Here is a 15,279-nt window from a genome sequence, read left to right as displayed (position 1 = left end):
TGTAAAAATATTGAGCGGTTCTTGAGTTATGCTCGGGAAGCAAAGCCCACCCCTCACTTTTGGGACTAAGTCCTAATCATTTCCATTGAAACCGGGAAAAATAAAAATGCCAAAATCTGCAAATAGCAAAGGCACCACTTAAGGATCTGTTTGATATATCTACCAAGTTTTGTTGTTGAAAAATATTGAACAGTTTTTGAGTTATGCTCCGAGGAAAGCAGAAGCCCACCCCTCTTTAAGACTAAGTCCAAAGCGTTTCCATGGAAACAGAGAAAATAAAAGCGACAAAAATCTGTAAAATAGCAAAAGGCACCACCTTAGGTCCTGTTTGATATGTCTACCAATTTTGTAGATAAATATTGAACGTTTTTTAGTTATGCTCTGGAAACAAAATGATTACAGGCCAGACGGACTGACGAGGCTTGACTATATCCCCGCATTACATGCTGGGGAGATAAAAGATTAGGAGTTTTTAAAATTCACTGACGGAAACAAAATCAATTCATGGAAGAAACAAAATATTTAATTCCTTACCACACTTTTACCAAAGTTGTCAAGTTCTGGAAACTTCGTCCTTCTTGAATTCACATCTATCTCCACTCTTCCCATCAGTAGTCAAGCTCATCTCAGTATCACTGTAAGAACAAAACAAAGTCATTTGTAGCATGATTTTGGAGACCTTTCCTTATTACAAAACATTCAAAGGACCAAATCAAATTTGTTAGTTTTGTGTCCCATTAAATGTTACAAAATATTAGTGCACTGAAGTGGATATCCATAGATTTTCTTTACTATGGCAAGACACAAGGTTTTTATCATTATAATCTGTAACTACAATCTGACAGAAAATGTCATTCCCAATTCTTAAGCTACAACACATTAACAATGGTGATTGTTTTATTGTTTTGTACAGTTGACATGAAGAATAATGTTATAGTTATTTAGCTGGGGAGTATGGGCTATGTACAACCAAAGGGAGTAACTCAATGTTAGCCACCATCACCAACTGGCCAGTATAGTTGTTTTCATGGTAACCATGGTAGATGGTGTTTAACTTAATCTCTTTTCTAAACCTAAACCATCTGTGTTAACTGGTTAACCTTAGTTTTCAAGATCTACATGCTCTTAACTGAGCATATACATTAAATCAAGTATATTTAACTGGGTATATACATTAAATCTAGTATAGACTCAATTAATTAAGCACTGGTAGAACATTTTCATGTTAACATTATAGCTGAAAACTAAACTTGTCCATAAAACTGACAAAAACATACCTTGGATAACCATGGTAAAATGGACAGAGTGAACCTTTGAAACAAAGGCCTTCTTCCCAAAATCTGCAAGTGATGCTGGATAAGTCATGGGAAAATTTGCAGTCAGATCGTAGAACAATTACCCTCCAGGAAAAACTGCAGGGTTTACAGCGCTTGATTGAATCTAAAATAGAAAGTTTAAATGTTGATTGCTTTTATTAATACTACAAAGAAACTGTAACGTATTACATCTGAGACAATTTATGCTATACTCCACCCAAAAATTGAAATTATGCTGTGCACACAAATAGAGATGTAAACACAGTAATTGGAAAGCTTCTCAATAGACTGTGTGGAGCATATAAATGTTGTCAATTTGACTTTTGACTTTTGATATTTGTTAAAAAGATTAAACAGCACATCATGCCAGGACTCAAGACTGCATGTTATGAGGCTATTGAGATGGTCTGTGGAGGAACGTCTCAATATCAGGCTGCGCATTTCCACTCCCACCCAAACACCATTTCAGAGGGAATCAGAACAATAATGACATGCACATCATAACATTCCATTCCTGGACTTAGGGTATCCACCCAAACACAGTTACAGGATAAGATCATGTCGTCCTGCAACATTACTGATTTACTGCTAAAGCTGTTTAGAACCATACACTCACTCATTCTCTAAACATACCTCTCCTCAGCTTCAGTTTATGTGATTTCCTTTTGGCATTCCTTCCACTGAGGGCCTTTTTCTCAAGCCACTGCTTCTCAAGATCTGACGAGTACACAGCCTGGTGTGGGATTGGCATCAGACCAGACACTTCATAACTCTGTCAATTACAAACAACATACTGGCCATCAAAAGAAGAATTGACCAGAAGCTGATAATAAAATGTCGTTTATAATTCTTAATGCATAATGCTGAGTCAGTGTGTGTTTGGGTCACATTGTAGATGTTAACTTTAACTGTAATACTATTTCTGTCTCGACCATTGTGACCAAACCCTTCCAGTTTACTTGACCAAACATATATAACTTGACATTATTTTCTGCATATTTTACCCTTAACACATAGATTAGCATCAGTTTATCTAAATGGAATGTTCAAAACAATTTGACTACTATTTACCAACAATCATATGCATATACCAGCATTTAAGTGTTAAGAATTTTCCAAAGAACAATGCAAACCCATTCTTACCTGTGGGCCAGAGCAAACATCAGATGCACTTAATATGTAGGAATCATATTCCGGATAATTTTCCAAGTAATATAAGTAGAGTTCATCGGTTTTGTCAGACTCCTCTTTTGACTTGTTTTCTTCATCGTTTGTTGTGACCTCTGAACTGCAGAGTGTCTCATCAACAGCACATGGCAAGTACAAAGTCTCATTATCAACACTGAAAGGATGCAAGTCCATTTCATATCCTGCGCTCCATATGTCATGATAGTGTTGCACATCTGACAAATGCATTTCTTTGATCTTCTGACCATCCCATTTAGAATCATCTGGGACTTTTGAGTCCACTCCTTGACTTTGTTTTGTTATTTTCCTGCTCTTGTCTGCTTTCTTTTCACTGTACAAGTCTCTTAGACTCGTACATAACTGCAGTACAGATTCGTCCTCCACAGATGGACCTACACTTTTGGAAAGTGAAAGGTTCTTGACGCTGTCTGTTTCAGCAATCTCAGGCTCAGCAACTGCTAGGTAGCTTGAACTTTGATCTACGACGTCCGGTTCCAGATTTTCTTCTAAGACGGAACCAACAACAATTTCTTCAATGAATTCAGTTCGACTGTTTTTGGCTTGTTCACAATGTTGCTGTCTAAATCTCTCGTAGTCAATATCTGATTCATCTAGACTTCCCCCAGTTTGAATATATTTGTCCAAATCTTTTTGTATTTTAAATTTGGGCCGAAAGTTGCTTTCTTCTTCTTCTCCTGGACTAAGAAACTGTTGATATGGAGTTCCACTGTTGTCTGACATTCCACCAAAGAGATCCTTGGGCTGGAACTCGACATCTTCATCTGGAGTTGCAACAGGGGTTTGGATAGGACGAAAGTGAGTTTTAGCAGAGAAATACAAATGTTCAACAGGAGATTCAATACTAGCTAGACCAGGTGGATGGAGATCATCTTCCCGAACCATTGACACTAATGACTTATAGCGGAGATTTGGAGCACTTCTGACATGATGCAATTGCTTTGGAACAACACCCTGGAAAGCAGAATTTTCAGATGGAATCAATTCATAACTTATGTCTAGATTTGGTTTTGACATGTCCAGGAAAGGGTTGTCTGCCATGCTTTGTAAGTCACTCTCCGAAACGCTTCTTTCATATCGTGGACCCTTTCCTATTCCATTGATCTCTTCAAGAAACTGAAGCCCTAACACTGCATCTTCTTCATTGATGATTTCTGAAAGGAAGACTTCATCATCGTTGTTCCATTCTTCTTCCTCTTCAACCTTGTCAGGAGCATAGACAGAAAGACTAAGGATACTGTTCCAGGTGCAAGCATTTGTATCAGTGTTTTTTGCCCTCATATCAGCCATTTTCTTCTGACTGTTGACATCCCAAAGTTGCCACAGCTCACCTTTCAAAGTAGGAGACCTAACTGACAAATTTACAGGACTTCGACTCATTGCTGATGACCAAATATGTTTCTTTTGACTTAATACTGCGTCCCATGTGAGTTCAGAAGAGCGTTCTAAGCTCCCAAATGTAAAAGTATCTCCATAGTCATGTAGCAATATCTTGCTTTGCCAGCATGACCCGCCAGATCCAGATAGAGGGGACAGATGAACAAAATATGAAGAGGAACATTCATTTTGTAGACTAACTTCTCCAGAATCAAGCAGATCTAGGACATAACTGTGTTCAACCAAGCCTGGTTCTGCCAACAGAACTGATCCACCAGAACTTTCTCCTACAGAACTGAAAGAATTAAAGAGATCAGAAGGAAAACAGGCACTTTCATCTCTCTCATCTTCAGAGGTAGAATCAGTAAATTTTGACTGAGGCTCAAGCTGACTTGAAGACACTGATGTCGATTTTTCTTCTGTTTCTGTTTCAGAATCTTGTTTCTCCTCCGTGTTTGATGATGATTCTAGAGGATTTCCATTGGATGTGGCGCCATTTGGGAACATATTTCTGGTGCCATACAATATACAATCTTCCTCTTCGGCTCCATAAAGAAACAGATCATCAGCACAAAAATCGAATTCTGGTTTTGCCTCTGAATAGTCAAGTTGTTGAACCTCGCTTTTTTCCATGCTCTCCAGAAGATCCTGTCTAGAAGATTCAAACAGACTCTCCAACCTACTCCCTTTCAAGCTACTAGCAGTACTTGTGGTCATCTGGCCTGTGTCATCATCTTCTCCATAGTTCATCAGGAGCAGCATGTCAGGGAATGGACTGCTGTGTCGGCTCATGTCAAAGACGAAGGATGTCTCTGTAACGTCACTGAAATAACCTTTTTCCACACTAGAGACAGTGCTACTGGTATCACTGGCTGGGACAAGGCAGTCAGGGTCTGTACCGGGGGAAAAGACTTGGTAATGTAAGTGGCAAGGCACTGGTGTTAAAGTCAACCTTGGACTTCCCATCTACATTGGTGGCAAAGTTAGCAAATTCGTCAAAAGGAAATAAAACATTTGGGGAAGTAGGGGCTAGGTCGTCGTTATACCAAGCTGGGGTTTCATCAGTTTCCTTTACGGCTTCATTGGTTTCTTCAACAATTCGTTCTTCTTGATCCTTAGCCACTTCTTTTGCTTCTTTACCTTTTTCTTCAGACAAACACTCTACTCCTTCATTATTGATAGCCTTCTCTTGTTCTCCACTAAACTGCAAATCCTCATTCGGCTGCTCAACCACATCAGACACTGCTTCCTGTGGATGGCTCAACAAAATCTCCAAAACATCTTCTTTTGGAACGTCCTTGTTTGGATCAAAAACATCTTCCAATAAAATATAATCTGTTGTGGTTTTCTTCAAAGACAGAATAGTGTTCCACTCAAACTGTTCACCAAAATTCAGCATTGGTGGATAGCTGTGCCTTTTGTAAAGCCGTTTTGTCTGGGACACTGGTGTGTAGAAAATATGCTCCAGGGGCTGTGTGTACCAATCATCATTTTCAGTGAATTCTGGACTCTGACTGTCTTCTCTAAACCATTCTGTGAAGCATCCTTCCGTGAACCCTTCTGCTGGAAAATAGGCCCACATTGGCAGGTCTGTTGGAGCCTGAACATGTTTCCTGTCTGATAATAGCATTTCTTTCAACATCTGCTCAACCATACTGCAGTATTTCTCTTCTTCTGTTTCTTCAGGATTGGCTTGTTTCTCAGTATCTACTTTTCCATTTTCTTTCTTCATGTGCCCTGGTGGTGGCCAGCTTAGAAAACGAACTGCCTTGCTCTGTGCCTCAATCTCTTTCTTCCCCTTCATATTTTTCTTTCTTCCTCCTGCACTAGGAGACATCTTTTGACTGGAATCTCCTCTTCCTGATCGCCTCCTTCTTTCAGGTGCTGATGGTGAATTTGTGGATGACTTCGAATCCACCGGAGATTTCTCTACAGTTTTGACTTCTTGTGTGAAAGCCTCTGCATGTTCAGGAGATACATTCCGAGGAGATCCTTCTTTACTCTCAGATGTTTCCCCAGCAAGAGATCCACTTTTCCTGTTTTTCCGCCAAATATTGTCATCAGATGACGGGGATAGTTGTGGTGGGGTGCCATCACCAGGAAGAGCTGGAAATGCTGCATAGTACCTACAAAACAAAGGAAATGTTTTAACAATTACTTCACATCACTAACTTAATGTTTAACATATAATCATGTAAAATGTATGTAATTGGTCACATTTTTTAGACATTGTTAACATTCTATGCAATGGTTTGGGCCAAATTGTCTATAACAGTATTTTAACAAGCATATCCCCAAGAGTGTTGGTATTATACTAAAGCATGGTAAGTGAAATGTAGAAACCAAAGGCACACAGAAAAAAGTGTGTGTTACAAATGCATTTCCAGGGACTATACAGATTTTTGGACTCTAAATTCAAGCAGCTTTTGTGCACTTTCAAAGAAAAACATTATTTTTCAAGGACCGCTTTTACTCAAAATGAAAATCAAGATGAGAGCCACATTAGCATGCAACATCAATGTCACTACACAGTGTCGCATACACATTGACACATTTTGAGCTTTTCACACAAATAGTTGGCTTTCCTTTCATAAACAAGAGTCATCAGAATATGACAAATCCCCCGGCTCCCACAAATTTGAAAGAACAAATCATCTGACAGTTACTTAAACTTAAAGTCCAACTAAGTACATATCATTCCCATGGAAATCAGGAAAAATATAAAAGCCTAAAATCTGTAATGAGCAAAGGCACCACCTTTGGATCTGCCACATATACCTGAGATTTTTAAGTTATGTTCCAGAAATGAAGCAGACACCTCCCTTTTCAGACTAAGTCCGAATTATTGCCATGGAAATCAGGAAAAATATAAATGCCCCAAATCTGCAAATAGCAAAAGGCACCCCTTTGGGATCTGCTTCACATATCTAAGAAGTTTTGTTGAAAGATATTGAAAGGTTTTCGGGTTGTGCTCCGGAAACGAAGCCCACCCCTACCTTTTGAGACTAAGTCCAAATTGTTTCCATGAAAACCAAGAAAAATAAAAATGCAGATGGACAGAAGGACGAGACGTCGAATATAACATCTATAAATCCTGGGTGTTCACAGACCAAGCATAATTAACATAAATTCAAATAAATCAAATGTGAAATTGGAACAGCATGACATGTGTACAAGGGGACACAACTCTAGTCATTCACAGTTCATTCAGTTTCATCATAAAACACAGGTTAGATGTAAAGTTAATGCAATTTCTCCAGAGTTCTTGAAAGGTATACAAGCAATGTGGTTCATTTGTTAATTCATTCAACATGATTGTTCAGTGGCCTGAATGTTGTCTTCACATTTTGTCTGTTGTCATTTTACTACTTCAAATGGGATAACTTCAGGTCCTCTAAATCTACAAACATATGTCTTGCACAACTTGTTAAGTCAATATCAAGAAAATATATTTTAAACGGGCTGTTCAAAAGAATTATTTTTCAAAATATATATTAACAACTCTAGAAAAATCCATAATAGAACATCAAAACAATCGGCAGTATTCAATAGTATAAGTATTACATACTTAAAAACAATGAAAAACTTATAAAGATGGTCAGATTCCTCATACATTAATCATATTAACTGATGAGAGGCAACTAACTATACATGATTTAACGCAGAGCGCTCGAAAAGACACTAAACATGCTCAACAATTGAATACTAAAATATCAAACATATAATTAAGAAATACAGTTTGCTCTACCCCCATGTATAGTCTAATAAAGTACAGTTTTGCCCTTAACTACAACAGTTAAAGCATCTCAGATGATGGATGCATTGTGGGACTGGACAAGGCTTAATTAGGGAACATTGCTGTGTTGCTGATTAATTGTGAGTTGAGCTTAAACATTTTTTCCATCAAAAAGGTTAAACGTAATGTTTCCACCAGTGAAAGCTGGGTAAAGCAACTGCAAACCAAGAACCAAGATGCTACTGTAGGGAACTGCATTCCTCAATGACAACTGACATTCATTGTGATGTCAGTTTACCAAAGGTATATTTGATTACGAGGGGGCAGACTAGAATGGCATAGTGACGTCAATACATTGCAACATAATGCAAAAAGTGTACTTTATCGTCTGATAAAGTACTGTCGGTGCCTTTGATCTTTTAGCGAAGCCTTTTAGAACACTATTAACCAACATGGTGTACTAAGCTAACATATAATATAAATAAATAATTATTACCTTTCAGCAGGGTCTTGGAACTCTTTGACTTGAAACTTTGACTCGTCTTTAGTATTTATAGCAAGAGGAGAAAAACAACCTGAAAAGAAAAACAAACCACACTGAAACGAAATCAACCAATTAGGAAGAAATAATAAGCCATTGGTTTCTCAGACTCCATTATTTACAGACCGCCGCCATATAGCTGGAATATTGCTGAGTGTGGCGTAAAACTAAACTCACTCACTCCAAGAATATTCATATCATTGTTATGAGAAGGAGTGAGTGAGTGAGTTTAGTTTTACGCCGCACTCAGCAATATTCCAGCTATATGGCGGCGGTCTGTAAATAATGGAGTCTGGACCAGACAATCCAGCATGAGCATCGATCTGCGCAATTGGGAACTGATGACATGTGTCAACCAAGTCAGCGAGCCTGACCACCCGATCCCGTTAGTCGCTTCTTACGACAAGCATGGGTTACTGAAGATCAATATTCTAACCCGGACCATCACAGGTTTTATACCAAAGAATGTTTTATATCAACAATTTGATATGTAGAAACATGAAATGAGAGATTATTCATTCTCAATATATTAGTAAAAGATCTTTTCGTTTAAGAAACTTTGAGAATGACTGTAAAGACTTCTGTGATATTTTTGTTAAACCCGAATATCACCTAACCTGGCATTAAGCCATATCAGACAAGTCACGTCACTTTAAATTTTGTAGACATTAACTTCAGGCGCAGGGACAGCGTCACAGGTTAGTCAGAAACTGAAAACATTGAAGAACTAGATATTTTCTCACAAAATCTAGTTTTGTTACTGTTACAGCAATGGTGTCTACCCCTGTAAAAGAACATGGACCTACCCTTGTTCATATACTTTCAGACTCAAACAAACATAGTGTTTCCTCCAGACAACAAAAGGGCAGGGTGAAGGTTGTACAGAAAAGGGCATCCTGGTTTGAAAAGGGCACAAACCACAATCAAAACCCAAACAAAATGATAAGATTCAGCCTCATTTATTGTCAGCTCCCTTAATGTCTTCATTTTAAATGTTTACAAATAAATACGCATTTGATAATTGTTATGAAAACAACATTCGCCACTTCCGCCAGGGGAGGTAAGTGTCAGTGATATTAAAAACCGGAAAATTGCGCAAGTACAAAGACACATTAAAAAGGGCACAAGTAAAGTGCAGGGCGCGGTAAAACAAGTGTTCTTCTTCTAAGAGACATGATTAGTGCTAGCAACACACACTCACCCTGACTGCTCTTTGTCTCCTTTAGTCTGATGAACAGTTCTTCGACCAAACTTTCGATATCATTATCCTGAAAATAAATTAAGAATGGCATTGAACATTTCACCTTTGATCACTTTGGAAAAACAGAATAGATACAAAGAAAAACTACCTAAAATGACTGGGTGACAAAATTATAGCATAAAATAAATCTCAACCAACCACACTGTAAATCAGTGTAAATGTTTGCTAAGCTTCTGACTAATTTCTTATAATGTTTTTGTTAAAATACATGCAACATGTCATAAGACTGAACAGAATCTTCTCTACATAGCTATTCGCTTTTCAGCAGATACAGATGGGTTTGGCCACGAAAATCACTGTCTCTTGAACAGTAAAAGCGCCAAAATAATTGTCAGAATCAAAACACACCTCATCAGACACGGACAAGAGACACTCTACGGCAGCATTTTTCCGTCTTTCCTCCTCACTGACAGGCTTCTTCTTAACATCCCTCCTTTCTTTAGCCTTCTTGGAATCTTTCTTTATATCCCAAAATTCATCTCGGTCAGTGCTATCAATGTCTGCCATATCCTGCTGCAGCAGACTGATGACATAACGGGTGTAAATGACAGAATCAATTTTGCGGAGTTCCAACTGGTGACCTAACCAGGTCAATACAGAGTCCGATAAAGGCATTGCTGCCTCCAAGGACATTCTGTGTTCAGGGTACTTCATGAAGCCTGTCTAACAACTAGGCTCCTGTTCCCTTATCATCAAGTATGCCATGCCAAGTTTCATCAAGACCAAGTTAAAGGTACCACCTTGCTGGGTAAACATTGTGAGAAAGGTTTTTAATACTGCTGTGCCAAAAGCCAATCCATCTTTACTTGTTTTTCATCACTCTTGGAAACTTCCCCAGAGCGGCTCAAGCTGAAAGACTGAAAAACAGGATAAAAAAAAATAAATATACATATGCACATTTAAACATGGAAAGAGAAGAAAAGTATCTGTCTAGTATCTACCTATTTTACACAAAGAACATGTCAAACATTGGCCTGCAACTACTCTGCCTTTATATTCATGCTATGTATACACTGTTTTTTACACACAGGTGATTCAGTAATTCAAATTTGCATGAAAGTCAAAGGGTGGTACATTTAAGTGGTACCTGCATTTAAATACTTTTGGATTAAATCTCTAGGCTTAAATTAAATATTGTATGACATCCTATAGTGGTACATTTGATGTACACACAGTGTTCATGAATGGTGTTTCAAAGTAACAGGACATTGCATCCTGTAAGTTTCAGAGGTCTGTCTGACCCACTGAAAATTCACAGGACCCATAGAATAAAAATTAAACACACATTTCAGATTTAACACTTCTTATAAGTGGCATTGACATTATTAACAAACGTATAATTTGTAAACAGCAAACAAGTGTGATGTGTCACATAAGACAACTTTAGTCAAAGTCATTGTGAAATATACAGTCGGACACTGGGGCCGGCAGGTGGTAGACTTCCACCGGACCACCGGCGAATCTGCCGGATTTGTCAGAGGGCCAGACGCTATTCGTGAACACTGTACACACTCTTGTCTAACACCTTGCTGACTACATGCATTGCAACACTGCATTACACATTAGTACAGAATAATGATATGCCCAAGATTGAAATTGCGTGTGATGATGTTAGAAACATAATGGAGACAGCACTGACTAAAGACACTCATATCGTTTACTGCAGCTAACTTGGGCTGGCTAAGAAGATTGATAATTGAAAGTGGCATCAATTGGAAGAATTAGTACTGATTACTAATATGAGAACTTTGTCACCAATAATATCTTATATAAACTATTGTGATGAAACATAACTTTATTTTACACACAAAATGCACGAAGAGTTACGTCTTTACATATGGGGTGCTTCCACATTATGTTCAGAATGGAGTTTTTTGTTAGAATTTTAGATTTCTTTAAGACTATTTTATCAAAAGCGATTTCTCTGGTATTTATCAATAATTCATTAATCTTTCTATATGATATTCATCGATAGCCTGCTGTGTTGGTACCAATACTGCTCTAAGTTTATTTGAGCGCTACATACTAAACATCACGATGAACTATCAGCATTAGATGTGCTTGTACTGACTTTTTATCAATGTTTAAGACACAAAACACTCCAAGAGAAGATGGTACGTAACCAATGTGCAAAATTTCAAGAGTGACTGTAAATGTGTCCAACCAATATATGTGCATTGTTTGAATGGTGTGAACTGTATTTTATAATATCAGACTAAATGTCAACAAGACATAGAACAAACAATGTGCAATTTCAAACTTAAAGAGAACAGTGAATTCCAAAGTAAACAAGACAAACTGCCTCTGGAATTAAGGGTTTTTGTATATGCAAAAGAATTTTAGTCCACGATTCTTTTTCCTTTTCATGGCTGACTGATACAGACTCAGATTGATGTCATCATATAAATCCAATATAGAGTGTGGAATGAAAAGTGGACTGAAAGCATATGTGCATAGTGAGTGTAAATTGTTCACAATAATATCTCACATATATAATAAGCATTTGAATTGACAAAGTTGTGTTGGGGTGTGTTGTTTGTATATCAGTTCTGTCTGCTTAGCAACATTTGCCACACCCATTTTTCTTTATGTTATGTGTCTATTTCTGCCTTAGTTTTTGTATGCAGATTTCACATTTGAGTTAATACTAGTCCATTGCAAGCATCATTTACTCGCACAGGTACTGGTGTAGAAAATTCTTTGAATATAAGCTTCCAAAATAAGTTCGTCATGTGACTTATTGCAAATAATGACAAAGCAGTTCAGTCATAAGCAGTGCAGACTACAACTAGTGTTTGTTTTTTTTAAAAGCCAGACCACATAATTAGCAATAGTGCTACTAGGTTAACCACTGCGCATATTCATTGAAATTATTGTCGGATTTTTTCACAAAATCTTTTCTTCGGATTCATGACATACCACAAGTTCCTGGCTCGAAGCCGAGGTATGACGACTGTCTGAAGCTTCCGTAAAGGAGAGGTGAAGGTCACTCTCCTGACGCAAGCTATGCTACGCTCAGTTACTAAATACATCTTACTTCCTAGATACCACTCATTTTATCAATCCAACGGGAACACGCATACGTGACAAAACATTATGATAACACGTCGGGTTTTTTCCTTTGAATTAGTTCAGGCACATTTGCTATTCCCTATCGAGGGGTGGCGATCATGTCATGAGTTTCGTGCCTCACACATGCAGCTGAACTTTTCAAAATAAGTAATGATTTTCACAAAATGCGTAGCTTAGATATACAGAGACGTATTCAATGTATGAAAGATACAAAGTGCATACTGTAACACTTACTTACCTCGAACTGAAGCTTCGACGATTGTGTCGTCTGACAGAATTTCTCTTCTGCAACTGTCAAAACCAAAGCCATGGCTAGGGTGCTAGTTTAACGGCATTAAAGCCGTGTCTCCCATGATGCGTCCATTCAAAGATCTGAATCTAGTAAAGCAAACACTTCATCTTCGGTTCCTACAGCTCTTAAAATTCATCAGGTCGAAAACAATCGATGAAAATCACACGAAATTGACCTTATAATGAAGCTGAGACAAACTCAGCTGACCTTTGGAATGAAGGTGAGGTAATTTCCGGATGTTTCTCCGAGGCTAGAAATAGGTCCGCATACTTTGTTCCTTTACAGCCATAATTTCTCATTTTCAAACCATGTCGTTGTAGGAATTGTTTTGACAATATACATTAATGCTAACAGGTAGCGATATTGGGACTATTATCCCTACTCATATTTCACTAGGGTCGCGTAGTAATCAAGTACCTGGCACCTCTCTGGTGATATGGCAACGGGAACTATTTTCGAGAGCGAACAAATTTACATTTCGCAGGCGCGAAATAATATCGGTCGTCTGGGTTTGATTTGAAATGCGAGGCAGCATTACTGTATTTATAAATGGTTGTTCGTGATATTTCTATCAACCTCACTTCGTGTTACTTTAATCATACCTATATTAGAACTACATACATGTATTCGACACTGAATGACATTTTTCCATAGATCTGGAAGATATGTTTTGCCCGGGATGGCCTAAAAGTCGGGCCAAGAAAAGTCGGGCCGGGCCGGGCCACCGGGTAATACTAAAAATGGATTGCAGAATATTAAAACGAAACCTGCACATTTGGGTCGATACACTTCCTGCCTTCACAAATGCATATTTTGATTGAAAATGTATAGTTAATGGTGAAAAAACCCCCACACAAGAACAATGACTACATACCGAAATTCCCGTAGAAAAGACACCGTCTTGTTGTTATGTGTTTTCCTTGATATGTCTATGGGGGAAGGTTGCTTACTTCTCTTAGCGTGTGACATCCTGGGGTCCTGGGCAGGAAGTGACAGTGTTTTGACTGCTTTTCTTTCCTTAATTAAGATATTGGGGTTCCCTAATTAACCTTTATTGTCTCAGGCTGAATCAGCACGGGATGTTTATGTTAAAGAGACGTGGATATCAGCGAGTGTCAATGGGCAAATATGACATGATTACGTATATTAAAAGAAATATCTGAAATCACAAAATTTTGTAATATGTTATAAAGGATCAAACAAAGTATGCATTCACAAACACAAAAATAATTATGTGTTTTCCTGTAAACAATACCAGCCCAAATCAGATAGCCAGCGCGTATGCATATGCTTATATTTACGAATACACATGAAACACAAAATGGTATTATATCTACCTAAATACCACGTCATAAAGTAAAGTAAAAGTGAAGCACTTTTCTCGCTCCTTTCCCTATGATTTAGGAAAATAAAATCCTCGGAAAACAAAATCTGCAATAGAAATTGTTTAGTCTCTGTTCAGCCCGGCTTGGCCCGTGCTGTCAAAAACACCTTAAACCTCACACATGTATCTTGAGTAGTATTTGAAACAAACACGTTGCTTAAAGTGAAGCCCTAATTTCTATACATTGTCAACAACCACATAGTATAACATGATTTCGGTCCGGCTTGCCCCGGGCTCTCAAACATACCTTAAACCACACACATATATCCTGATTTGTGTTTAATTCCATAGATTAGTATTATATCTACCTCAATATCACTGTGTGATGTTACAAAATGCCACATGTAAAGATAACTGGTTCGGTAAAGTGAAGCCCTTTTCTCTCCCCAAACACAACATAGCCTCAATCAAAAGTGTTTAGTCGCCGTTCGGCCCGACTTGGTCCGGGCTGTCAGAAACAGCTTAAACCTCACACATGTATTTTGAAATGTGTTTATATCCATAGATTGGTGCTAGATCTACCTAAATATCACATCACAGAGTCTCAAAGCGTAGTATGTGAAGCAAAAACGTTGCTGAAAGTGAAGCTCTCTTTTCTACATAATCTCACCAAAGACACTGTATCACAGCGTTCAGTCCGGTTGGCCCGGACTCTCAAAAACACCTTAAACCTCACACATGTGTCCTGATTTGTGTTTAATTCCATAGATTAGTATTATATCTACCTAAATATCACTGTGTGATGTTACAAAATGCCACATGTAAAGAAACCTGCTCCGTTAAAGTGAAGCCCTTTTCTCTCTCCCTTTCACAACATAGCCTCAATCAAAAGTGTTTAGTCTCTGTTCAGCCCGACTTGGCCCGTGCTGTCAAAAACACCTTTAACCTCACACATGTATCCTGATGTCTGTCTATATCTCTAGAATAGAGTTATATCGACCTAAGTACGTCTTTATAGAGTCTCAAAGCGTAGTATTTGAAACAAACACGTTGCTTAAAGTGAAGCCCTAATTTCTTTACATTCCAACAACCACATAGTATAACATGCTTTCGGTCCGGCTTCGCTCGGGCTCTCAAAAACATTCTTAACCCCA

The 15,279-nt window shown here is 38.1% G+C and overlaps 1 protein-coding gene across 1 annotated transcript; it reads right to left on the bottom strand.

Annotated features, from left to right (window-relative positions):
* Positions 1-553: 553 nt before the first annotated feature.
* On the bottom strand, positions 554-12,970 carry LOC124280265. The gene is given in 9 exon segments (XM_046716163.1): positions 554-635; positions 1,278-1,440; positions 1,950-2,088; positions 2,460-4,801; positions 4,803-6,025; positions 8,132-8,210; positions 9,378-9,444; positions 9,786-10,294; positions 12,748-12,970. Coding segments are annotated over 8 exon segments (4,401 nt in total). The 5' UTR covers positions 10,092-10,294; positions 12,748-12,970.
* Between the last annotated feature and the right edge of the window lie 2,309 nt (positions 12,971-15,279).

The sequence above is a fragment of the Haliotis rubra genome, unplaced genomic scaffold (genome assembly GCF_003918875.1).
Source record: "Haliotis rubra isolate DU_JTF1 unplaced genomic scaffold, ASM391887v1 Scf2633, whole genome shotgun sequence".
Taxonomy (NCBI): domain Eukaryota; kingdom Metazoa; phylum Mollusca; class Gastropoda; order Lepetellida; family Haliotidae; genus Haliotis; species Haliotis rubra.
Note: the sequence above shows the minus strand (reverse complement) of the source record. Positions and strands in the feature narration are given on the sequence as shown.